This window comes from Poecilia reticulata, chromosome 12 (assembly GCF_904066995.2).
Source record: "Poecilia reticulata chromosome 12, P_reticulata-male-v2, whole genome shotgun sequence".
Taxonomy (NCBI): domain Eukaryota; kingdom Metazoa; phylum Chordata; class Actinopteri; order Cyprinodontiformes; family Poeciliidae; genus Poecilia; species Poecilia reticulata.
Genome location: NC_088841.1, coordinates 5500050 through 5526468, shown reverse-complemented (window position 1 = coordinate 5526468; position 26419 = coordinate 5500050). Strand labels below are relative to the sequence as shown.

Here is a 26419-nt window from a genome sequence, read left to right as displayed (position 1 = left end):
GATTGTTGCTATGGAAATGATCAGATCAGATCTGCATGACTCAAGCTGACATAAATACTTAAATAAAACATTATACGTTTTATTTATTTAACATGAACAGATTAATAGATTTGTATATGATTTAATTTTTGCTTTTGTGGTTTTCCATACCTGCTGTGGTATAAATGTTCTGAAGCCTTTGATCCACTATTATTTTTAATTACTATTAATCCATTAGGATTATTCATGTATTAATCATTGCACAGTGCTAGGAACAGTCTGTGACTTATTATATTTATTTTTATTAATTTTCGCAGACAATTTAATGCTGTGACTATTTTACCAAACATAAGAAACAAAAGCAGAAGAGCGATCCAGACCTGCACTTATACATAATTTTATTGAGGTCCAGAACCCAAAAGTTCTTGGCTTGTGTCATTCAGGGGATAAAAAGGCTTCATGATTGTATTTCAAAGGCAGATTTCAAGAACAAGAAACCCAAACTGACCCAAACTCAGGCAAGAGTTTGGATCAGGTGCTATTTCAAGATGTAGACGTGTGTAGGAATCTCCACGATGTCAGTAACACAGAGTAGCATGTCTTAGTAGGTGTATGTGGGTGTGTGTGTGTGTGTGCGTGCATGCATGCTTGTGTGTGTGTGCAAGTAAAATGCTTGCTACCTTTCTGTGCACAATAGTGGATATATATATGCATATATATAATTTTTATTTATTTTTTATTTTTATTTTTTTGTCATAGTACCCCCCAAAATTTTAAACTACTTTCACATCTGTATATATATATATATATATATATAATTATTTTTTCTCCCCTCAACAAATAGTAGTTTTTAAAAGTTCACCACATCATTCCCTCTCTCCCTCCCTGCCTCTGTCTCTCCTGTGTGTGCAGAAAAGCCCCGTGTTGTGCATCGGAGAGGAACAGCCCAAAAACTGCTTCACTGAGCTGCAGGTGCTGAAAGGACATTTTGACATCGTTCGATTTCTGGTGCAGATTGATGACTTCAGGTAAGCCGACCACAAACCCCCCCACCTCCCTCACCCTCCTTCCACTACCACCTTTTTCTCTAACCTCTCCACCCTTGGCTGGCCTCCATCCCTCTGTGATTGACAGGAGATCCTCACCTACTACAAACTTCCAGAGCATGACAAGAGGCCCATCATCACTAGATAGCGATTGTGCGCGCAGTAGACTTCTAATGCCGTCCGCGCACGCAGATAGAACGGCGCCGCCGGTCTCTCTTTGTGAAAATAAAAATACAACAAAAGGAAAAAAAACAAAAAGAAGCCAAGCAGCAGGCCGGCATGCTACACTGGGTCAGCATAAGTGGTCAGATGGGGATTTATAACGGAGCTAAGTAAGTGTGTATGTGTCAGGAGGTGGGGGTCGCTTTACGCCTGGACTCCTGCGGTAATAATCTCCTCCTCGGGGGCCTGAAGGCTTGCGGTCGGAGGTGGGGTGGGGGGCAAAGGCCAGAAAATTCCCTCCAGATTGCTTTTGAAAGTCCCAGAAATACATCCTCAACAGTTCCTCTCTTTTCATTTAATCTCTTGTTTCATCAGTTCATCCTGTGTTGATTTATTTATTTTTCTTTCTTTGAAAGAAAGACGGTTCAGGGTCAGAGGGCGAGTCGAGTCCATAAGTCCGACGTTCTGTTGGGTTTCCCGACTGAAGGTGGTGTGGAAACGATCCCCTTACGTGGAGCGGGCAGCCGAGGCGCACTGATCGCTTTTTTTTTATCTTCCAGGTTTGCTTCGGCGGGGGACGACGGCCTGGTGCTGGTGTGGAGCGTCGAGGTAACGACCCGCAGTCCCAATGCAGATACAAAATGCATCTTTATTTTTATTTTTTTTCAGCTAATGTCTTGTCAACATACATTAAGGTTTGCGGTTGAACCATAACCAAATGTGGAACAGCTGAAATGGTAATACTTCTCCAAGGCAGTGTGTCTTCATTGTTGTTTTTGTCTGATTTAGACAGGAGAGCGGCTGCAGGAGCTCAGAGGACACGCCCAGCAGATCACAGCCATCAGCACCTTCTCCTGCGGTGACGGCTTCACGTCGCTCATCACCGCCTCCTCAGACCGGAGCCTCAGTGTATCCTCCAGACCCGCACAGTCGCACAAAGCCTCCTTCACGTCGCCGTTGTTCATACTCCTTGACTCTGCTGTCAGTTGTGGGATCCTGACACAGGAAACAGAGTGCAGACCATTTCAGACCTGCAGTCTTCTGTGAAGGTACCAGGAAGAGATTCGATACAAGCGTTTGTTCTTAGCGGACGCGCCGCCGTGAAGTCCAAAAGTCACAACACGGAGAGCAAACTATCAACTACATGAGTTAAAGACAAACAGAAAACACAATAAATGGAGGGGAAAATCATTTCAACGAAACAAATGTCCAGTCTAATGGATTGTACGCTTTTATAAGTTAGTTATTTTTATTGTGACTTCCTTGTACTGACACTGGAAGTCAAATAACGCTTTTAAGGTTTGAGATGAACATCTGATCAACTTAATCTGTAATCGTTAAGTTTTTAGCCACCTGAGCAGCTGTGAAAATGTACTAGGGATCAGGCAGTAGGGGCAGTAGGGGGCAGTGTTCTAAACAGATTTAGACCCTCTGGAAATCTTAGAGCTGCTCACTTTTGATAACTTGTCAGGCTTTAGCGAACCTCTCCACCCAGAGGGCGTAAATAACCGCGTCCGCGGTTAACAGAAAAGCTGCTTTTGCGTTTCAAGAAGAGTCAAGAGCCAAACTGAACATAAAACAAACGGACCCCGGAACTGCTCGCTGATAATGGTGGAATCTGAAATTGACTCTTAATGAATTTTTCCGCAGCTATTATTTAAGGGTAAAACCTGTAATTGCCTCTTTTTTTTCTTGATTGCAGATGAAGGTTAATTGCATCATGTACAGGTTCATTATATTTCTCATCCATGAAGATGTTCTCTGTGCATCTTTGGGGTGTGTTTCCTGCTCTGATCATTCTCCCTCTGTGTGTGTGTGTGTGTGTGTGTATATGTGTGTGTCAGTGTTTGCTGGTGCTGGAGCGGCTGTCTGTGTGGCTCTCTGGCGGGGAAGAGTTGTGCGTTTGGGACAAAGACTTCCAGCTGCTGTGTCACAGACAAAAGCACAGCGACACCGGTGAGAGCAAACCAAACACAATTAAACAAAAGTAAAGCAGAGGAAACGTTGTCCGTTTTGTTGCACCAGCAACGGGTTGCCTGTGATGTTGCTGGTTGAGAGCACGCCGGTGAATGTTTTGGTGTTATTGCAGGAATTGCTGCTCTGGTGGAACTGCCGAAGAACTGTGTGGCAGTGGCTGTGGATAAAGAGATAGGTGACTGAAGGAGTTGGGTTATATCTGGTGACGAAGCGTTAAAGTTGCTGTGAATGATTGGGTCTCTCTTCCACACAGTGATCTACAGATTGACCCTGTCATCGGATTCATCTGTGCTGCTGGATGAGATCACGCGTTGTTCTGATCACCACGACCAGATCCGAGCTCTCATCAACGTCAACGGTCAGCTTGGTTGCAAAGGGAAAAAAACCCCTGCAAATATGCATTGAAGACGTACGGAAGCCAAGAGCGGTCGTATTCGGTTTTCTCAAGTTATGAAGTTAATTTTCTATTTTTTGGAGATAACGAGTTAACGTCTTGTTAAATTCGAGGTAATGAGTTATCTTCCGGTTTTCTCAAGGGGATTTAATTTTCTGATGGTTTTCTCAAGATAGCAAAGTAATTCACTGTTAATTTTTTGTTTTCTTGAAATAAGTTAATTTGACAATTTCTTGATACAAGTTAATTTCGCGATGGTCTTCTCGAGAAGACAGAGAGAACGTTAACCCGCTCCCGACTTCCGTAAAGCTGAAACGTTTCCTGTTTTGCTTTTGTGTTTTGAATAATTTTTATTTGGAGAATCTCTGGTTTCTTGCTCCCCCAGACGGGACTTTTGCCAGCGGTTCCCACGCGGGCGAGTTGATCTTGTGGGACTCTGCTAACTTTAGGAATGTGGCCTACGAGCACATCCTGTGGGAGGAGTCTCAGCCCAGCAGCCAGATGGAAATCAGACTGGCCACTCCCAAGCCCAGTGAGATGTCCATCCAGCACCTGACCTCCAATGGGAGGGTGAGAGCAGCAGTTACGGCAGTGTGCCATATTTCATGGAGGTGACGGTTTTCTTGAGAGAGAGGAAAGAAAAAAAAATCCAGTGTGCTTTTATTTTGTAGCTGATCCTGGCGGCGGTGGGCAGTGGGCTGTATGTGTACGACATTGTGACCAAAGCTGTGGTGGCCTACAGGAGGGCCGCACACGACTCCAATGTGCTGCACACCATGCTGCTGTCTGACGGGTACGAGGCTGCACCTTGTCTTTGTTCAATAGTTTATTCATTTAGTAATTACTGTTATTGATACTTGATTTGATTATTGCTCTGCAGCCAAATGAGTTGAATGAACAAATCTGAAGGCATTCCTGAAATCTAGACGGAGACTGAAAACACATCAACCATTACGCTGCTAAAATAAAGAGGATTTTTGTTTGGTTTAAAGTACAAGTATATTAGTTCCAGGGTTAGGGTTAGATAAAACCAACTTACAAGTATCATTTCAGCAATATATAGGAGCTTGTTTTAAGTCAGTAATTGTTTTATATACATTTAAAGAGTTAAAACGCACAGTTGTAACTCCACCCCTGAATTCCTCTAACTTTAAGTCAATTGTTTTTAATATTCGTCCTGACCTTTTATGTATTTTTTTAACAAACGATTCTCTCAGTTTGTTACTTTAATTTTGAACCACTTCTGTTTACACCTGGAAAAGAATTTATTATAGGCTGTGTACATAATGTTCATTATAGGCTCTACTAAATCATAAAATATTAAAGTATTTTGTAAGCATTTAAATGAACATAGCGTAACACACGTTTTGGCCACACGAGGGTGCTGCTGTTCTAAACCTGTTTCATTTGTAGCATCTTTGTGAAAATTAAGTTCAGTTTATTGGGATGTTTCTTCAATCAGTGACTAATATAGTGACAGGCACTTTCTTCTGTAAAAAGACCCAAACAGAAATATATGTACAGAAGATCTGAAAGTTCATATTCTCGTGGGATTTTCCTCACATTTGCTCATATCCATTCTTTTACTAAAACCACATTTTGCAGAGATTCTGAAAAGGATCCAAAGGGTCTCAGTTTACAATCAGACAGGAGAAAGAGGGGAAAAAATGTAGACAGACATCAATGTTGGGGGGGGGAATATGAGAACAAACTGAACTGTTTTCGATGGCTGTGTGTTTGATGGTGTGTGACACTTTCTGTTTCAGTGAGCTGATGTCGTGCTCTGAAGACGGCAGCGTGAGGATGTGGGAGATTCAAGATTTACCTTTGGCTGCTGAACCTGCGTCTGCAGGTCAACACACACACGCACGCACAGTTGTGTTTTCTGGTTTAAGCTATAGTCCTTAATTTTTTAGGGGGGACTAAATCACTTTTCAGATTTTCATTGCTTAAAAATGTGAGATTATGTCTAATTTTTCTCCATTTTCCATGGAGATGCTAAACTGTCACAAATTCCCCAAATGTTGAAATGTTTGCAGTATTGTTGCAAATAATCCTTTTTGTTTTTTAACAGGGTTCTTCGGTATGTGGACTTTTGGACGGTCGAGCAAACAGCTCGGTCCTCAGTCAAAGAAGGCCCTGGAAATCCCCAACCTGAGGACGCTGGAGCTGACTGGAGATCTGATTGGACACTCGGGAGCGGTCCAGGTACGTACCCGTGAGATTTTAGACATGACTAACGTTCCGTAGCACATTCTAGACGGCGCCGGTGTTCTTCAGCCGCCAACGCCAGACTTCTTCTTCCAGATGTTTCTGAGCTTCAGGGAGAAGGGCTTGGTGACGTGCTCGACGGACCACCTGCTGATTTTGTGGAAGGACGGGGAGAGGCAGTCCCGGCTGCGCAGCCAGGCGCTGTTCCAGAAGCTGGAGGAGAACGGAGGACTCTGAAAGCGAAAGCCTTTACTCAGGAGAGAAGGACGATGATCGTTGCCTCGCTCATCATATGACTGTAGACTGATGATTGCTGTTTACATTCATTGGTTGACTAGTTGTTTATTTTTTTATTGAGGAAAGTTCATTAGTTAAAGTGAATGAAATAAAAAATATTGCTTTTCTTTTCATCATTGTTTGAGATCCATAGAGCTGAATCGTGTTTGAGGTAAGAAACAAAAAATCCCTGCTGTGGTTCTATAAGAGGGAACAAAATTTCACGTTTTCCGTTTTCAGGGTGTCTATGCATCCTTAAAACATTTTAAATCCATGTTTCTAAATGTAAGGCATTAAGATGTCTTTAATTCATAAAAATGTAAGTTGGTCTTAATAAAGATAGGAGTCAGATCTTAAATTTTGTTGCAGCAGGACTATTTAATCTCATGTAGTTTTCTGTCAGCCAAAAGCTTGAGTCGGGCGCAGACATCTTAACTACGTTATTACTCCAGGCAAAAAACGTTGAAGCTAAAACTTTTGTGTGGCGTTGAGAGACTCATATGCAGTGAGAAGCCACTGACGAGACTCGCAAACGGAGCCCAGAAATATCACAATTTATGCTGAACATGATTATACTACAGGACGATCTCATCCTCCTTTTAATTCTTAAATTTAATTCAAAGTGGCATTTAAAAAAGTCTTCAGTTCAAGTGCGGATAGCCTGTTCTTAAACCCAGTGTTAAAAACAGGCAGCCTTTAAATGAAGATTAAATGAATCTTCATTCACTATTAAATGAATCTTTTTTTTTCTTTACAGCTTATACTGGTGAAAGTTATGGAGGCAGCTGCCAGAATCTTCCTAAGTTGTTCTGTCTTAATTAATTGCACCAATCAGTGCCAAACAAAGCTCACATTTTAAATGTCACGCATTGTAAATGTGATATTGCACGTTTATTTATTCATGAAATAAATCATATTTCTCAAACTAATGGGATATTGTTTTTTTTCCATGTAGCTACGCAGAAAGTTTAGTTTTTCTGTTTACATGTGATGATGTAAATATATTTTCCATTTTTACCCGGATCTGCTCTGGTGCTGCTTCTATACCTCTAAACCAGTGGTGTCAAAACTATGGCTGCAGGGTCATTTGCAACTCTTGGGATTATTTTATGCAGACTCCAGGTAAAGATCTTCACATCATCTGTGAAACATGGATGAAGGTGCTGTGGTTTGGCGATACCTCCTGGCTAGCTCGCCATAATGAATCCACTATGAATTCTCCCATGAGTCAGATTGTGGTGGTGAAAAATGTGAGACCATCTATAACAAAATGCCACCTGAAGCAGGACTGGACACCAGTGTATCCACCAGAGCTTTCACATATTTTGCTTAGAGAATGAAGCAATGTTGAACATGGAGGTTAACTGGTAAATAAAACTTTTACCAGACGTAAACTAAAAGCGTAGACATCTGCGTTGGTGACAGTGATGTAGCCACTTCATAGTTAAATAATGCTTTATTCATCTCTCACAATACTTTTATTTTGTTTGACAGAAATGTCAAAAATAAGACATAACGTGGCGAGAGAAAAATACACGTAGCTTTGAAAACAATCAGACATGGCAGAATTTAGGAAGCTGGAGCGTAAAACATAAAACTATTATGCAAGAGGCAGTAAAATCTTTAAAAACACACAGTACAGTTGTCATGGGCAATAATAACAATGTTAATAATAATTTTCACAAAAATAGATTTTTCTCAACTCTACATATATATATCTCTCTGATGACAATTTCGTCTATAAATGGTGCAAAGCTCAGGGTTGGCACGGCCGTCACTGAAGGCGAAGCTGTCTGTGGTTCTGCCGGGCTAAAAGACAGAATGCATGTTGCATTCAAGTAGCGGCTGCTGCTCAGCGGAAAAGGCATGACTGTCTGAAGTGTGAATATTAAATATTTTAAATCTGTCTCTCTCTCTAAAATTTCTAGTTACAGGATAGCAAAAATGTTTCTCTCATGACCGTGAAATAATCTGAGCTGGAACCGTGTTTCAGCTCTCTGTATTTCTGTACACGACGAGCCGAAATGTGAATAACAGGGGAGCACTGACTGCAGCTTTCTGGTCGTTCAACGATCCTTCATAGCCTGACCTGCCGATTCCAATTTTCACCAATTAATTTTGTCTGAAAAGTCACTTAATATAGCAACAAAGTCGCTAAGTTGGCAAACTGACCTGATAGATAAGATAAGAATTTTGCACTTGCACCCCTTACTAAATAAGAAGAAACATTAAAAGCGAAGCAAGGCAAATGCTGAGTATTTACATGAACAGCAGACGCATCAGGTAGTTTTACAGTGTGGCACAAGCAAAGCACAACCAAACAGCGACACACGACAGGATTAAGGCGTTTTTGTAAGGAAGTGATCATCCGTAAAGTGACAATAAATACAGCGATGTTAGATGAAGTTGTGTGAGTGTGTGTGTGTTTTTTTAAAGGTATTTGACACTATGAGCAAAACGAACAACAAAATGCAACCTTTTAATGTAAAACCCAGGACCGCTGTGACGGGACGACTGAAGACCGCGAAACAACGTCGCAGATGTGTTTTCTTTTATCCTAAAAATCACCGACGACACTTATGGCTTTTCTTGTGATTCACTTTGTATAGAAAGGAGGAGCCATTACTATGACTATGCTGTAGTGTGTGAGGAGAAAAGTGAGATGTAAGGCACCTATGAGGGAATCTCTGTGCCTTTGGTTGATTCTGCAGTGTGTAGCTGCAGCTCAGAGGATCACCAATAATATCCTCCTGCTGGCTGCTTTTGTGGTTGCCATACTTTTTCAACTAAAAGTGACCAAAAAATTTGCGTATCTGTAAAAAAAAAAAAATCATATATGAATAAATGTACAATTACAGAAGAAGTGATTTCTTGCTCACATTTAACTGCTTGTTTGATGTGCAAATCTTTGTTATGTCCACCAGAGGGCATACTACCATATCTGTGATTTGATCAGGTTTTCTTTCTTTTTTTGTCTTTTTATTTAAAAAAAAAACTCAACTGAATTGTCATTGGTCGTGTTTATGGCTTCAGAGATCTTACTGGATAACAACTAATGGGTCAGACTGAGTCACATTTGTTTATAAAGATGTGTGACAAATCAGAGGATAAATGGCTGAATGTTCTCAGTGTAACAACTGAATTTGCTCTGTGAGGACAATTTCTTCCCCAAACTACTAAAATAAAAGTTTTATCCACATAAAATTTGCGCTGAGATGCTCACAGTTCATTTCTACAGTTTGTGTCGCAAAGCTAAAAGTTCGACATTTACCCCAGTACAGTGCATTCTGTTCGGTAAAAGCATCTCCATCGTCCACATCGGCTGCTTTCACACACATTAAAGACGGGAAAGAAGCTAAAGCTGCAGATTCGATTTTTTTTTTTTTCAGGCTACATGATCTTAAAACGTCCGCAGCACACAGAACAGCCCTTGGTTGTCAGGTTTTATCTATGAGGCTGAACTATCGGCGCACCCTGCCGTCTCCAGAGATCTGTTCTTGGAATCTTTCCTACAACACTTTTCCTGCTCAGGGCTACTGGGGTTGCTTACAGTTTGGTCCCACACACATGTTTTTTTGTTTTGTTTTGTTTTTGTTTTTTAGATATTAAGGATGAATAATTCCAGCTGAGCACCTTCACAAGTCTGTATCAGAAGTTTTAGAGATGCAAACTCACATCTACAAAGAAGCCCAATCGCTAGAGATGCTCACCTTTCGGCCAAGCGCCTCTTGCTCTCGTCGCTCCTTTGCAACCACACTCAGAGATAAAATGACAGGGTTTAAAGAAAAAATAAAAAACTTTTTTTTTTTTTTGCAAAGAGCAAAACGGAGCTCAAAATTCAAATGTCTTGATTTGCTAAAGTGCAGATTTTCGGCGTGTTACACTGTTTGGTACGGATTGTCGGGTAAGCCGTGAGGCCCATGCATTTTCAAAGAGGCGCCAGAACAAAATGGCGGATGACAGTCATTCGGGCTATCAGGTAAAAACTTGTTTTTTTCTTTTCCCATGGCGGTGGAACACCGTGTTCAGTTGGAACGAGAAAAGCGTCCGGGATTGAAGACGAGATCAGCGCCACAGTGCTCATCAGTCAGCGACCTCGTTCCTTTTAGTCAGGAAATTGGCCTCGTTTCCTCGCCGTATGCGCTACTTTAGCGCTGCGGCTGAAATGACTAACTGTTTTAGAGAGGAGAGCAGGAGAGCAGGAGAGCAGGAGAGCAGGAGATCAGGCAGGAGATCAGGAGATCAGGAGATCAGGAGATCAGGAGGGCGGCGGAGGACGCAGGCTCTTGCACTTCATGTCGTCCAGGTTCTTCCAGTACTTGTAGTTCTCGGACAAATGCTCCATCAGGTTGGGGAGACTGGCAAAGGCTGCAGCACACAAAGCAGGAGTTGGTAAAATATTCACCAAAACATATTGACACAGGTGTACCATTTGGTGCATTTAAAAGGTAGTTTAAACTTACTAAACACCAGCTAAATATATTTTAATCAACACACTCTCCCTTTCTCTCAAACTACACAATGCAGATGCTCTGTCTGCACTGATGAAGATTTTCTCTGTTCACCTGCTCGAAATATCTCCAGCTGACAACCATATAATCTACTTTTCAAAGAATTTGGCTAATAACTCAACACCAATCACAGTTAGTTCGCCTTACTCCAACTGCAGTCCGCTTGCCTAGAAAGTCCAGTTCGGTTGGGGAGGTGAATGCGCAATCCAACTCGCCTGATGTGGACAAAACCCTCAGTTTGGCTGAAATCTGGTGCGGTACCAATGCATATGTGAATGCCAAGTGAACTGGAGACCGCTTTTGAGGCAGGTAGCAGACCTCGCTCCTGGCCAAAAACAACCAATCAGAGCCAGGAGGAGGGTTTTAGTGCTGTTAATCAACCTCATGTCCTCACTGCTAAATGGTGGAGAAATAACTTACAGTTACAGAAGACAGTTTGTCTGCCGTCATTAGTGGCTATGCTAATTAGCCTTAGCATTCACCACAAACTACACCAATGGAGGAAAGCTGTAGCAGTAGCAGAGAGCAAAGGAAGAGGGAAAGGGGGATAAAACGTGCCACGTGAAATTGTGATTGGCAGCGCTAAGACCCGCCACTTGCCTCTGATTGGTTGTTTCTAGTTAGCACTGGGAGAAGGAAGAGGAGCTGGACTTTTTCACGGTTTATCTGTGTCACACCATGCTGCCACACCATCGTTTCAACAAGCAAGTAAAAAAAACAACAAAAAAAAACATTGTTTATAAAAGCTACATACTGCAGCTTTGAGGGATGAGTCAGTACTTCTAGGCTTCTGGTGTCACCAGTGGATATGTGGTTAACTAAAATGTGACCCAGGTCTGTGACTTTGCTCTCATTTCACACAGATTTTATGTACTACACATCCAACAAAAAATGTTTCTAAAAGGATTAGATGATAACACTTAACTACAAATACCCTTGCTGGTCTGAAATGGCTCATGCGTGGTGGCTAACGTGATGTGCGTCCCACAGTTAGGGGCTGACGGGCTCAGAGGTGTCTGTGTCTCTCCCTCCTTTCGCTCCACTGTGTGTACGTTCCCAGTGCTCTCTCGCTCGCTTGTTTACATCCTGGCTTCCGGCTCACTGATGGCCCGCGCTGCATCTGTGACCCCTGACATGAACCGACAGCGACCCCGGTGGGTCGTATGCGCCTTGTGTTTATGTGTGAACCGGATTCCCCGCAACCCAGTTAGAACTTTCCCAACTACCCCCCAACTCACCCCCATCCTGTGACACTCTCCCAGTTTCTCCCACTAGCATTAGAAGTCTTTCCGTGACATCAGAGCCGCGCTGACAGTAAACAGCTTTCCTCTCGGGGTTCGTAGGAACAGGGAACTTTAGTAGGAATAAGGAGCTAATATAAGGAATCTATTTCCTTTCTAATTCTTTTTAGCGCTGACGGGTTGGTTTCAGTCATTCTGTCTGGACTGTAGTTCGGAGGTCGAGCTCAGACGAGTTCTGTTTCCATTAAAATATGACTTCAAATTTCTTTTTGTTTCACCATAAAGCCATCCAAATTTAAATAGCGCAAAGTTTAGCGCAAAATCCATCTGCCGGAAAAGAGTTTAGTTTTTCCCTGGTTAAATAAATGACATGTTAAACTAAATTCAGCTATTGAAAAGTAGCATCAATTTAGGGGAAAAAAATCATTTACACTTTATTAAAAATAACATGTTGGAAATTACTTCTACCTTTCTCAATAATCACTGGACAGTCTTTTTATGCCAGTAAAACAAATGCTACTTGTTGATATGTTTGTCCAGCTTTTCCATGTTTCCACTGGTATTCTGTTCATTTACCCTTGGAGATTCAAAATAGCGTCACCTTAAAGGAAAGTTAAAGAGTAGCTGCTTTAGAAGCCACATTTATCTCAGTTTGTTAGTTTTTTACATTTTAAACATTTCCAAACAGCAAATATTTTAGTAAAAGGGAGATTTTTGGTGAGAACTTGCCTCATTCAGCTAAAATGGACTGGCAGCCCATAGCAACAGGTGGGAGAGGGAAAGTGTTTCTCTACTAAAAAAAATGTAATTGTTTTAAACTTTGACACCTTAAACCAGTCCATGAGCAGAATCAGTTCTTATTTCATAGTAAATCTGCTAAACATTTGCTGGAGGCAGCGCGGCCATAATAGGAGCATCAAGAGGAAAACAAGAACAAAGCGTTTTTAAACGCATGAGAATGGAACCGATGGTCTTCGGGGAAACAGCTGGAACATGTGAGGAAGAGCCATGAAGCTGATTTTCTCCAGAACAGGGAGAACTTTATTTCTTGGAAAGCTGTTGCATTGATCTGACTTTCAGTTTTTAGGAACACAGAGGCCTGTTTTAATAAATAAACTCCCTATGTATGTAAAAATACATTTAATAAAATACCCACAGCGGTGCGGGAAATGTTGCTCTTACCGTCCCAGGCGTCAAACATATCTGTGATGAAGTAGTCTATGAAGGAGATCTGAGATTTGGGCACACTGCAGGTGTTTCTGTCAAACACGGGCATCACCACGGGCAGCCCTTGTCGCTTCTCCTCATCCGTCTGCGAGCAAAGACAAAAACCAATTCAGTCGCTTCAAAGTAAAACAACCAAAGTGGTGATGAGGAACAAAAGGCTGTCTCCCTTTCACCCCCCCCTCCTCCCCCCCCCCTCTCCTCCCACCTGGGCGAAGTACTCCTCTGAGATCCGGCCCGCCCACTCGATGCAGAGCTCCAGAGGCCTGCAGGGGTTCGCCACATCTGCACACTTGATTAGCATCCGCTTTATCAGCAGGCGGTTCTCTGGAGAGTTTCTGATGTTGCTCTGGCCCTCGCAGTCGCTGTTGGTGCTCTGTTGGATGCATCACACAGAAATAAGCGACGTTATTGACAGAAACGTCAGTGACTCAGATCTGCTAACATGCTAACGTAGACAACGGCTAATCCTGGGAGCACAAAGACGCAGTAGCTGTGTTTCCGTTGGCCACATAATTGCACAATTTGAAGTTATGAAAATGAATTTGCTTAATGGAAAAACGGCAATTTCGAAAAAATACCCTCAAATTTTATGATAAAGTTATTGCGCTGAGATGAAGTGGTTTTTCGTCCGTATCAAAATTAATATATTTCGTAAACCTGGAAACGGTTTTTGTATCGCATGGATCATGTGATCAACAACCAGATGTTACTACTGGCAGAAATGGCGGAAAAGACGACAGGAAGTTGCAACAAATAATTTGTTCACGACTTATAATGTGAACAAATTTACTCACTTTTGATTTTATTCATGCATTTCTTTTTTAATAGAAACGCCGCAATTGGAAAATTGTGGGTTTTTTTAGTGGAATTCCAACAAAGTATTGAGCACATTTGTAATGGAAACGCAGCCAGTTTGCACAGTTTGGTGTTTGCTACATCTAACTGGTGGCTGTTTGCTGAAATAAGCCCCTCCTTCTGTGCCCCATCTCCATCAAAAATAATTAATTAAAACCAGTTTAAAAACCAGTTTGTGGCGCCTGTGACAGATAAGTTTGTTTACTTATGGTGCCCCTAAGACCACGCAGCCCTGGGAGGTGAGCCACAAAATGAAGCTAACAAAGCTTTTAGATTTTAAAAGAGAAAAATACTGCTTTGAAATAAATACCAGTATTATTGTCTGCAGTACATCCATGGATGATGTGCACCTTGTTATGAACTACAGCTGCTTCCCAGCCTCCTCTGGAATACTGCTTTGAGTTCTGCTGCTTGTACATTTAAAAAAAAAAAAAAATCACTAAATTGTTCAGTAAACATTTGGTAAGGTACCATGGAAACGTGTCTCCCAGGATCAACGTGACAAATCTTCCAAATTGGTTTTCAAGCTGCAGCCTTTCATGTGAACTTGACTCAGGAAATAAAATACATGTGCTACCAGCAGCAGCTCCACAACTTGTTTTACATCCTGCAGTCTGCAACACATCCGCCTGTGAACCAGCACTCTCAATTTTCGTGTGATGCAGAGTCAGAACAACAAACCGGGTTACAGAGCTAACACGGCAGCGACTGTTTTGTGATTCATTCTCAGCGTTTTCCTCTTCTGACTCACACAGAAAGGATCTTTCCGGGTTTCTTTTATTGCTTTTCACACAATTTACACCGATCTCCTGCCACTTCATTCGTAATGAAATTGATCGGAAAAATCTAAATTGTTATCGCAACACTTTTCTGATAATTAGGAGAGCAAGAATGCAGAATAAATCCTGACAGTGAAGATGAATGAAAAAAATGTTTTCACCATGTAATACTGTGATTAAATTTGACAATAAACTTGGCCAGATATGTATTAAATTAAGACCAAACTGGTTTAAGGCGATGCTACTTTACAGGCCAATCTGAGGAGCAGCAGAACCGATCACTGTCGCTGCAGAAATCAGCAGAAACCGTGTATGAGGTTATAATTGATTTAAATCTGAATACAACTGATTTATAAATTACTTTTAATGATATCAGCTTTCATTCAAACTGGGACAAAGCTCAAACAGTACAGTAACGTAGCAATTGTCCTAGACGGCACATTGTATTTTCTAGTTCTTGGTTGCCACGCCCTTTTGTGATGCCGCCCTGGGTAACCGCCCCGACTATAGCGCATATTAAAAATCACCAGTGTTTGTTATCATATCTTGTTTAAGTTAAAAAAGCCACCATTTCTGGCCCAGAAGATCAAAACGACACCTGCTGAAGCTTACACTGGTGCTGGTTTCTTCGATGGCGGCCATTGGCTTGTTGATGCTGTTGACGAACTTGCTGACGTGCTCAAAGTGGCGGGTCATCTCAGTGGCGAGCACCATGTCGATGATGGCCTGGCGCAGCGTTCGGAACTGATTCCTGATGGCAGCGAGAGCGTGTGGAGACAGAGTGAGAGGAGGGTCAGCGGACAGCTAAAACACCAAAGGGAGAATGGGTCGCTAAATCCCTCAGAATGAGATGTTACAAGATGTTTGTGTCTGATTGTCCAAAATAGCTTTTTCTGTGTTGTCTTTAATCAATGGACTTAGAATTAAACATCTGCCTTTCTACTCATTTGAAGGTGGAAAAGCAGAGCTTTTCTGTAAAACAGCTTTTTTCTTTGCTGGACTGTAGCATTGGCTTGCTTGTAACTACTAGCTAACAATCACTGATGGGGTTGACTGTCACATGTGAAACAAATGGCAGCCATTTGTACAATGAAAAAAAAAAAACTCCTTAACTGAAAATGAAAAAAGAGCGTAAATAAAACAATATAGATTTATTTAGGCCATATTCTGTTCTGTGGTAGACATGATTCTGTTTTTAGAACCAACTCATTTTTTGACAAGTTGGGATATGTTTTATAAGTTCATGAAAAAAGAGATATTGCTGCTTCTATAGTGTTTTTTCCCCCAGCTAAGATATTAAATTAAATATTGTATATTGAAAGTTATTTTTTAAGAACTAACAATTATATTTTCATTAAAAGTGGTGCATAAATAAGGTCACACTGACTAAGCATTGCAATTTTTGAAATGTAGAAGAAAGTAATAAGTGTGACAACCAATCCACTCTTCCCCACTGTGCTGCTGATGGAAAACTTTAACTTTTATTTTAACACATTTTCTTTTCTTTTTGTTCCTGTCACACACAGCGTTTTTAGCAATAGTTCAGAGCCTTCAGCTCTCGCTGAGCAGAAGGCTTTCTTTCAACATCGGTTTTCTTCTTACCACTCATCCAGAGTTACACGCTGTTAGTCCACTGACTTCTGCTGACTAGCATTTACGTCACATAGCAACAACCATAAAACATCACGATTCAAGTGTTTAGTCACATTAGCATGAAATGTGCTGTGAGATATATTTATAGCCACAGTCAGCAGTAGAAGAGCTGTAGTAGGTGGTGCTTATGCTTGAAATAACATATTAAAGACGTCCAAACTTTAAAGGCCACTATTTTTGTTTAATTAAAACCCCATAAAATTTAGCTTTTTTTTAGCTGCTCAACAATAAACAATCAATGCAATATTTTAGTGAGACAAATAGATGAGCAAAATGGATTTGTAATTTTTTTTCAGATCCAAAACATAATAATTGTGTTATTAAAGGAATACCATTTACATTTACTATTATTATTATTTGACTGATGTTTGTTTCCTTTTCTATTACCCAAGACTAGAATGAGATCGAAATAATTCTTTCCTCACAAATTTTGCTGAATTTAGTGATGTTTATCAATTAGTTAAGTACGGACTTGTGTGCCCCCAGGTCTGCGTTTGAGTAAAAATGTTACCGCATTCAATTCAGTTCAGTAAAACTTTATTCATCCCCAATTTAAAAAGTGCAGAGAGACACATTATAAACATTTTCTTTCTTTTAACACATTGGTTTTCATGGTTTGTCAGCCACCACTGTCCAACCCTCCTCTCACCGACCTGTCGATGTTCTTAAAGACGTTGCTCTTGCCGTCGCGGACGGTGAGCTGGAAGGCGAGCGCGGCGTGGTGGCTCTCCAGCACGGCCGTGTCGTTGTAGAGGATGGCCAGCTCGCTGCCCGCGTTGCACAGGAAGGAGTTGGTCCGACCCGGGTGGTCCACGTCGTGGACCGTGGCGGCTATCAGCGCCGCCACCTCGTCCAGCTGGTCCAGGCTGCTCTGAAGAGGCAGCAGAGACCGAACGGAGACGTCAGTATAGCTGGACGAAACTTTATAAATGTGGAAATCAAATTCTGAGATAACCCACTATCGCTTAACATTAGCAGTTGTTGCAGGTTTGGTTGTTTTTTTGTTTGAAAAGTCTGTTAGCTACAGAGCTAATGTTAGCAAAATGCATCTTTGCCGTCTTTCTTGGAAATTCGAAAGAAAAGAGGGATGCAATAATTTCTCATTTCTAACGTGTCACTGATATTTATTTATCTAGAATGTGGTTCTGTCTGACAAAACTTGGTACAAAAATACCTTTTAATATGCTATGAAGGCTAAAAATACAGTGTTATTTTCCACGCTGTTTTTCAACATGCATGTATTCAAACCCCTTAAACATTTTCACATTTTGTCACATTACAAGTACAAGCTTCTGTTCTCAGAGAATGTGAATTTATATCACGGGACAACACATCATACACAATAATTGTGAAATGGCAACAGAACTTTCTGCCAAGAGCTGAAAGTTCACCCAGGGAAGAAATCCCAGTTCTCAGAAAATGTTCCCGCCACAACAACGCAAAAGGCCAGACACGGCGCTGATCTCTGTATTTTCCAAGAAGCTCAGATTTTTCTAAGAGTTTTTTTTGTTTCCTGAGAAAATTAATTCATGAGTCCTGCCTGAGGCCAGAGGACGATGGTGAATTATGCTGAGCTAGCGGGAGAGCACGAGAGCAAAAACCTGGCAAGCGAGACGAGTCTTGAGACTGAATTTGGACCCACAGAATTTTTTTAGGAGAAAAATGTCAGGATGAAATTTATTTGTTTATAATGGGGCAAAATTATGTGAAATCAACTTTTCTTTAGCTTTACATCATGTTATAAAGTTATTCCCTCACAAAAAACACACCTAGGGTGTTGCTTTGACTCTTTAATGCATGTTTCAGAAATCCTTTAATCGTCATAGCAACCATTCAGCTGTGTAAAACTTAGGTGGGTTTTACACAGGGAAGAAATCCCTGGTTGGACTTGGCTCCGCCTTTGAGATGCAGTTCCTCCTCAGAGCTGCAGTTCCCAATCTTCCGCCTGATAAAGTAGCTCTTCGCTTTTACTCCTCCACTCAGCTCCTTCAGACTAGCCAGCAGCAATTAGCAAACACCTGGCGGAACCGCTGAGCTCATTATAAAAGCTACTTCTCAGTGCAATGCTGGTAAAACTGTTGTTAATAGTGGAACAAAGTTGTGATGACTTCTTGAAGGCAGAGCTTCAAAAAGTGCAGGAGTTTCTTAAAGAAACAGGTCCAATTTCAAGGCATTAAATCACTCAAATTTCTTTTAAGTATTATTTAATGTAAAAAGCAGTTTTATAGCAAATAAAGTAGGTTGACTGTGCTATAAAATGGCAATTTTTGCCTGGAAACCCTTTCAAAAATTCAAGCTGCCCAATCTGTGATCTGTTACCTTGACTCTCTCCTTGCGCAGGAAGTAGGCCGTGGCGTGCAGGACGTCTGCAGCATGCGTGGAGTTGTGGTAGGAGTTGGAGGAGTGATAGTTGGCCTCCATGAGCTGCAGCCAGGAGCGCAGCGTCGCCTCGGAGCAGTTCAGGAAGTCACACACTCCGAAACTGGTGAAAATCTTCAAGCCGAGGTAAGTGAGCGGTCTGCAGCGGAGCAAACACCAAAGCAGGCACAACATGAGAGAAGTGTTTTAGGTTTCTGTGTTCCGGCTTCTTTTACTCGCATTTTAAAATCTCCAGTTCCACTGGAAGATTTGTTCACTTAAGACATTTTTTCCATTCTATTAGTGAAATAATCTGCCAATTAAACCAGTACTCTTTCATCAGTGTTATTGACTTAAAACAAGCTCATGTTTCTCGTTTCATTTATTAAACAGTAAGCACAGACATGATGGTGATACCGGTACCTTTTATGCGTAGCTGCCTCCAGGTCCAGGATGTTGAACTCCCAGCGCTCCTCGTCGTTCAGCATCTCGGCGATGGACGGAGGAACGTCGCTCAGCGTTACCGGGATGGCCAGCTGGCTCTGGCTCATATCTAGCACATGGACACAACAACCTGAACACACTGCAGACACACACCATTGAAGATTACACACTGTTAGAATGTAAAAGAGGGAAACCAGAACCTGGATGGTTCACTGATCTTAATAATGAACGCCAAGCTTCCCTATATAACAGGGAAGTTTGGCCAAAAATTATTTTAAAAAATGTTACTTTTTTTTTAAATTGAAAGATGATAGCCTTAACAGTCTTTCACACTAGTATTGCTATTTTTAGTTTAAAGTTATTGTTTTTCATTTACATTGAAAGCTACCTGCTACCACAAATGCAGTATTTGAAAAAAGTTCCCAGAAATAAAATTTTATTCTAATGTTAGCAAAACACTCAGAAGAATATAAAAGATTACAGAACATGTAAGAGATTTGTTTGAATTCCTTTTGGTGTTTAGTGATGTTTTGAAACTTACTTTTACTGAAAACATATTCATTCCCAGAGAGTCTCCGCAGCCCGTCCTGAAGAGGATGAAGAAAAAAAACACTAAATCTTTTGATATTACCCAGAAAATGTTTATGTTATTTTACATCGTTTTAAGCAATAGTTCAGTTATAAAACACACATTGTCAGCAGCCTGAATTTGCATTCTGATACAAATAAACAAATAAAAAAAATACAAATACTGTCTGCTAAACCGTACACCATATCATATTTGTTAAAAGTGTTGCTTTTAAAGTGTTTTATAAATAAAGCTGGAGAACCTAAAAACTTTATCCTCATTAAAATGACTTTCTCTTAATTTTAAGACCTTCTTGTGGTAAAATTACATCTTTATTCTGCTAATATTATAACTATATCCTTGTACCTAAGCATACATTTTAGTAGCCTAACCTTCATAATAATAATAATAATAATAATAATAATAATAATAATAAGAAAACAAAATTTGATTAAAATTGGATCTGGTTTGAAAAAAATCGGAGGTTTTAGTTTGAGGAGGGTTTGATATGTTGCTGCTTCTTACGGTCATGAGCCCCCCGACCAGGTCGTTGGTGTGGGGGTCGTCATCTTTGGAGGCCAGCTGGGGGGAGTAGAGCTCGGTGGTCCTCAGGATCTCCAGCACGCGGTCCAGAGCCTCGGCGACCGTTACCGGGCTGCTCTCCTGGGCCGCGTTGATGATGTTTATTACCTGCACACCAACATGCAACACCGGTGAGTGAAGACGCAGGCAGGACCCAGGATGTAGCGGTAAATGATGAATTTAATGATAAGGACTTCTCAAAAGGAACAACAGGGAGACAGCACGAGGAAACTGATAGCACGGAGAAGGTGACATCAACCAACAAGGAATAGACATTCAGTAGACAACTATGACAAGCGATAGACAAGGACCCGACCTAGAATACAGACAACAGGGGAGACTAAATACACACGGGGCAATCACGGGAACGAGACACACCTGGGAGACAATCAACGGGGAAAGACGCAGAGACAGGACCAACAGGGAACAGAATCACACAGAAACTAGAAAATAAACACATAGAACCACGGATCATGACAGTACCCCCTCCTCAAGGGGCGACTACCAGGCGCCCAACAAAAAGAGTCCAAAAAACAAAAAACAACCAACAGGGTGGGCGGAGGGGCGACGGCAGGAGGGCCAGAGTCCAGAAACAAAAACCAGATCCCAACAGGGTGGGCGAGGGGCGACGGTAGGAGGGCCAGAGTCCAGAAAAACAAAAAACAAATCCAAAACGAAATAAGCACCGCAAAACCCTCCGGGGGCCGACCACGGCACAGGAGGCAGACCTCTCGTGGGAGGTCCGGCGGGCGGCGACGCAGGAGGCGGAGCTTGAGCCGCGGTGGGCGGCGACGCAGGAGGCGGAGCTTGAGCCGCGGTGGGCGGCGACGCAGGAGGCGGAGCTTGAGCCGCGGTGGGCGGCGACGCAGGAGGCGGAGCTTGAGCCGCGGTGGGCGGCGACGCAGGAGGCGGAGCTTGAGCCGCGGTGGGCGGCGACGCTGGAGGCGGAGCTTGAGCCGCGGTGGGCGGCGACGCAGGAGGCGGAGCTTGAGCCGCGGTGGGCGGCGACGCTGGAGGCGGAGCTTGTGCCGCGGTGGGCCGGTCGGAGCGCCGGCTGCTGCAGGCGCTGGAGACTGGGGTCCGGGCGGAGCAGAGACCGTGGGCTCGGGCGGAGCAGAGGCCGTGGGCTCGGGCGGAGCAGAGGCCGTGGGCTCGGGCGGAGCAGAGGCCGGGGAACCGGCAGGACGGCCGGGCGGAGCAGAGGCCGGGAAACCGGCAGGACGGCCGGGCGGAGCAGAGGCCGGGAAACCGGCAGGACGGCCGGGCGGAGCAGAGGCCGGGAAACCGGCAGGACGGCCGGGCGGAGTCTCGGGCGGAGCGCCGGGGAGCTGCGCACCGGCAGCGGACTCAGGGAGCTCTGGCGGAGCGCCGGCTGCTGCAGGCGCTGGGAGCTCGGGCGGAGCCGAGGCTGTGGAACCGGCAGGACGGCCGGCTGGATTCTCGGGAGGTTCACCGGGGAGCTGCTCACCGGCAGCGGACTCGGAGAGCTCAGGCGGAGCGCCGGCTGCTCCGGGCGCTGGGAGCTCTGGCGGAGCGCCATCTGCTGCGGGCGCTGGGAGCTCTGGCGGAGCGCCGGCTGCTGCGGGCGCTGGGAGCTCTGGAGCTGGGAGCTCTGGCGGAGCGCCGGCTGCTGCGGGCGCTGGAGCGCTGGGAGCTCGGGAAGGACACTAGGGAACTCGGGAAGGACGCTAGGAAGCTCTGGGAGGACGCTAGGGGACTCTGGAAGGGCGCTAGGGGACTCGGGAAGGACGCTAGGGGACTCGAGAAGGACGCTAGGATGCTCTGGAGGGACACTAGGGGACTCTGGAGGGACACTAGGGGACTCTGGAGGGACACTAGGGGACTCTGGAGGGACACTAGGGGACTCTGGAGGACACTAGGGGACTCTGGAGGGACACTAGGGACTCTGGAGGGACACTAGGGGACTCTGGAGGGACACTAGGGGCCTCTGGAGGGACACTAGGGGACTCTGGAGGGACACTAGGGGACTCTGGAGGGACACTAGGGGACTCTGGAGGGACACTAGGGGACTCTGGAGGGACACTAGGGGACTCTGGAGGGACACTAGGGGACTCTGGAGGGACACTAGGGGACTCTGGAGGGACACTAGGGGACTCTGGAGGGACACTAGGGGACTCTGGCGGCTGCTCACCGGCAGCGGGCACGGGAAACTCCGGTGGTCGAGGGCGGCGGCGACGTCGATGCCCCGGGGCCGGGACCTCCGGCGGCTCAGAGCGATGGTATCGCCGTGGCCCGACACCTGGTGGGCAGATCGCCATACGAGTCCCCCACCAGGGACTCATCCGGTCGTCGGCAGCGGGCGCAGGAAACTCGGGGAGCTGCACGCCGGCAGTGGGTGCAGGAAGCTCGGGGAGCTGCACGCCGGCAGCGGGTGCAGGACAGGGTGACCAGGCTGTGGCGGCTGGAGACGGGTAGGCTGGGCGAAGAGACGGAGCTGGCTTGGGTCTCGCTGCCAGCACAGCCTTTACCGTCTCCAGCTCCCGTTTTACCTCCTGGTAAAAATCCTCCAAGCCCAACCCAGGAAGGAGCTGGATCCACCTGTCTAGGTGGATCACCATCCGAATGGCGGCGTTGAGGCGGGTGAACGGAGAATATGGTTTCTTACATTCCTCGTCGTATCTCCTGATCTCCCTAAACAGGGAACGACGGTCTGCTGGGTCCATGATGAAAGGTAGCGTTCCTCACCGTTAGTGGTCGTGGTCGGGTCCTTCTGTCAGGGAGCGGTGTTTACCGGTGAGTGAAGACGCAGGCAGGACCCAGGATGTAGCGGTAAATGATGAATTTAATGATAAGGACTTCTCAAAAGGAACAACAGGGAGACAGCACGAGGAAACTGATAGCACGGAGAAGGTGACATCAACCAACAAGGAATAGACATTCAGTAGACAAACTATGACAAGCGATAGACAAGGACCCGACGAAGAATACAGACAACAGGGGAGACTAAATACACACGGGGCAATCACGGGAACGAGACACACCTGGGAGACAATCAACGGGGAAAGACGCAGAGACAGGACCAACAGGGAACAGAATCACACAGAAACTAGAAAATAAACACATAGAACCACGGATCATGACACCACAGGCATTACACACGATAACAGAGCGACTCTTTATGCGTGTGCCACGGAGGTCTGCATGTGACGCGCTGCAATGTCTGTACTGGAGAAAGCAAAAACAAAACAAAAAGAGAAAAAAAACAAAAACAGCCAAAGAAAGTTCTTTTTGAGTCCATAACGGCATTGTAGGCCCTGTAGTGGCGGGACAATGTGAAACACAGATATTATGTTACTAGATGCAGCACGATGTGATCCATCCAGCAGCTTTATTTGAACTGAATCTGTGTGAGGTTTGTGTCATGATAAATTTCACCGCGTGATAAATTGTGCCGGTAATTATCGCGATAAATGATAATATTGTTCTTTTGAAACCATTTTCAAGTAATATATTGATAATAGCACTGTAATACGCGTGATTTTAATTGCATTTCTTATTTGATGGAAACACTGCAATTCAAAAATTACATTGTTTTTGACAATTTGCACACATTTGTAATAGAAACCCAGCTGGTTTGAAATTTGTTCACATTTAACAGCCACATTTTAAATATTTTTTTAAATTATTATTAATTAAACAAGATCTTGTGTCTGTGAACATGTTGCCTTAAAAGACAAGCAGTGTCCATCTGCTCCATTCGAGAACTGTGTTTGGGGACCGGGAAACAAATTTCAGCGTGCCGCAAATGGCCCTCTCACCACACTTTGGACACCCCTGCTTTAAAGTCTTTGATGGAAAATAATCTGTTGCTTAAATTGTTTCTGGCAAAGAAAATTTTCCACCTCATGGAGTGTTCCACAAAACGGTACACATAAAGAAATTCAGAAATAAATATTTCTTCACGATTCAAACAGACATGAAGGAGTAAATGGGGAAGGATGTACCTTAGTGATGGGAGCCTCAATTGTCATCGAATGGATTCTTGCAACAGAAGAATATCTCCGGTTCTGTAAACTAGGAGCTGTAACGAAGAAGCCGTAACTGTTAGCAGAGTGAAAACTCGCTATGAACAAGTCTATGAATGTCTTTGCTGGCATGTGTTCAAAGATCAACACCAAAAGTTAGAGGATTCAGAAATCGCAAACACTTAGATGTACACATACACACATAATATGTTGTATCTTTTTAAAAAAGGTGCCGCATAATCAGTAATTTTAGGCCGCAGTAGTCATGACACTATTCTACCTAATAGAGGAATAATTTAGGATTTGAATGAAAGAAAAATAGGTAGGCAGAGGAGAGCTGCATTCAGCAGAGATCTCTGAAAATAGCAGCAGCTGCGTCAAAGAGGGTTAAGGAGTGGGAGTGCAGATGTCATCAGCCTACGACATCTCCCTTTAGGATCTCTGCAGCTTCAAGTACCAACCATAACACCGTCTGACTCACACTCTGACTTTCCATCTCCAATTATCCCCCGCTCTTTCTTTCTTATTCCTGTTTCTATTTTATTCCTTTTGTGTTGAACTCTCTCTGAGCCCCTGTTGTTTTCTTCTTCACACAGCAGGACCGGTGCAGCTCTGTTCGGTGAAATGGAAAGCTCTGAGCAGACCTACCGTCGCTGCCACGGGAACCAACCGATCTGGCATCGATTGAATCTTTCCGTCTGTCCCTGTGTCGCAGTGAATGGCACTCTGTACAGGAAGAGAAGACGTTAAATGCAGATAGAGACGTATTGCGGCTGTTTCATTAATAGAAATGTTAGTCGAGACTAAAAAAATTGTAATCGATAATGTCGTTTTCTTTTAGTTACTCTTTACATCTGCAGTTTCAAATGTTATACGTGACTTCAAATATAACTATTTTTTGCAACTGTTTTACTGCCACTATTTAATTCATTTCTGCACTGGATTCACAAAGCAGATTGGACCAAGTACATACAGAAACAGTCCCACCCATAAGGTTCAAAAGATAAATGTTTTTTTTTTCTTACTTGAAACAGTCTACTTGATAAATATGACAGCGGATTAAGGCTATTGTAGATGGAAAAAGGAAAAAGGAGTACATTTCTGCCAAAAAACTAAAACACTTTTTAGATTAATCTCAGAAATGTTCAAGAAAAAACGAGGAAATGTCTGAGACATAAGAGTTGACAATTTGCTAGAAAAACTGACATTTTTGAGATTACCCTCAAAATTATTTCAGAAGACTTCTGAACATTTTCTGAGAACCAAGAATCAACAGTTTTCCACTTTTGAATTGTCAAAAACTCCAAAATTGTCAAAAAATTAAGTGTTTTTTTTTTACATTGTAATTATGCTTAGCTAATGTTGTGTTTTTAAATCTGTAGTTGCATTTGGTGATTTGTTGATTTGCACTTCAGGCCTTCTGCACAGATCCTGCTCTGTGTCTAGTTTAAGAGTAAGGAGCAGATTTAAACTCAGGTTTATTATCCTAAAACAGCTTTATTCGTCTGCCTTTTAGTGTAATGTAGAACAAATCACAACCTTACATTTCAGGTTGGTAAAAAGCTTCTGTCCATATAAACAAGAATGAAAACACAGTAATGAGTTACCTGAATGAGAATGGTCCCCGCTGCATCTGTCTTCCTTGTTCATTTTGAGGACCTGACAGAAAGCGATAAACCAGAGTTCAACTCTTTCTCCACATCACCAGGCAGATTAAGAGTGTTGTTTTCGATCAAACTTGCCTCATTGCCAGTACCTAAGCTAGTCCTAACTGCGGTGGTCACAATGTTATTGTGTATGTGTCCCATAATTCCAGCTGCTCAGCGATTCTCTTGTCGTTTCAATGCCATTGAAAGAGATTAATTGGGATTACTCCTTCTATGTTCAAACTTGTAGCTCACGCATGCGGCTGACAGTTTGTTCGGTACGCCGTGTTTGTCACGCCAAGGTTATGTAGTTATGGATGTGCAAGGCCTCTCTAATCTGGTTATGGAAGATTTTCCTCACCCAGTGACTCACTGTACCTCTGCACAGCACGAACAAACAAACAGGCACAGTTATGTAATTATCAACATGTGTCTATGAATGTAAAGGATTTTAATTGAAATTTTCAGGTGGAAAATTTAGAAAATATGTTGCTATTGCTAAAAAAAAACGGAGATTATTTGAA

The 26419-nt window shown here is 43.3% G+C and overlaps 2 protein-coding genes across 5 annotated transcripts in view; one reads left to right on the top strand and one right to left on the bottom strand.

The window, feature by feature from the left end:
- wdr41 (WD repeat domain 41) overlaps window positions 1-6974 on the top strand; it is a 10012-nt gene extending 3038 nt beyond the window's left edge. Inside the window, exons 2-13 of the mRNA XM_008423409.3 lie at window positions 892-1007; window positions 1748-1796; window positions 1977-2096; window positions 2174-2236; window positions 3032-3143; window positions 3277-3339; window positions 3418-3522; window positions 3944-4128; window positions 4230-4351; window positions 5325-5410; window positions 5633-5766; window positions 5866-6974. Coding sequence (XP_008421631.1) covers window positions 892-1007; window positions 1748-1796; window positions 1977-2096; window positions 2174-2236; window positions 3032-3143; window positions 3277-3339; window positions 3418-3522; window positions 3944-4128; window positions 4230-4351; window positions 5325-5410; window positions 5633-5766; window positions 5866-6006 — 1296 coding nt within the window. The 3' untranslated portion in view covers window positions 6007-6974. The remainder of the gene's footprint in view (window positions 1-891; window positions 1008-1747; window positions 1797-1976; window positions 2097-2173; window positions 2237-3031; window positions 3144-3276; window positions 3340-3417; window positions 3523-3943; window positions 4129-4229; window positions 4352-5324; window positions 5411-5632; window positions 5767-5865) is intronic.
- Window positions 6975-7482: 508 nt separating this feature from the next.
- The window catches only part of pde8b (phosphodiesterase 8B), a 54100-nt gene continuing 35163 nt past the window's right edge, over window positions 7483-26419 (bottom strand). For 3 of the 4 annotated variants that reach the window (XM_017307943.2, XM_017307940.2, XM_017307944.2), the window contains exons 11-22: window positions 25857-25908; window positions 24898-24975; window positions 24229-24305; window positions 20207-20371; window positions 19655-19700; window positions 19093-19252; window positions 18631-18829; window positions 16965-17182; window positions 15271-15409; window positions 13230-13397; window positions 12980-13109; window positions 7483-10413 (exon numbers count right to left, since the gene is read on the bottom strand). In XM_017307943.2, the coding sequence (XP_017163432.2) occupies window positions 10304-10413; window positions 12980-13109; window positions 13230-13397; window positions 15271-15409; window positions 16965-17182; window positions 18631-18829; window positions 19093-19252; window positions 19655-19700; window positions 20207-20371; window positions 24229-24305; window positions 24898-24975; window positions 25857-25908 (1542 nt within the window). In that variant the 3' untranslated portion in view covers window positions 7483-10303. The remainder of the gene's footprint in view (window positions 10414-12979; window positions 13110-13229; window positions 13398-15270; window positions 15410-16964; window positions 17183-18630; window positions 18830-19092; window positions 19253-19654; window positions 19701-20206; window positions 20372-24228; window positions 24306-24897; window positions 24976-25856; window positions 25909-26419) is intronic. The other variant, XM_008423404.3, reaches the window with a different exon arrangement.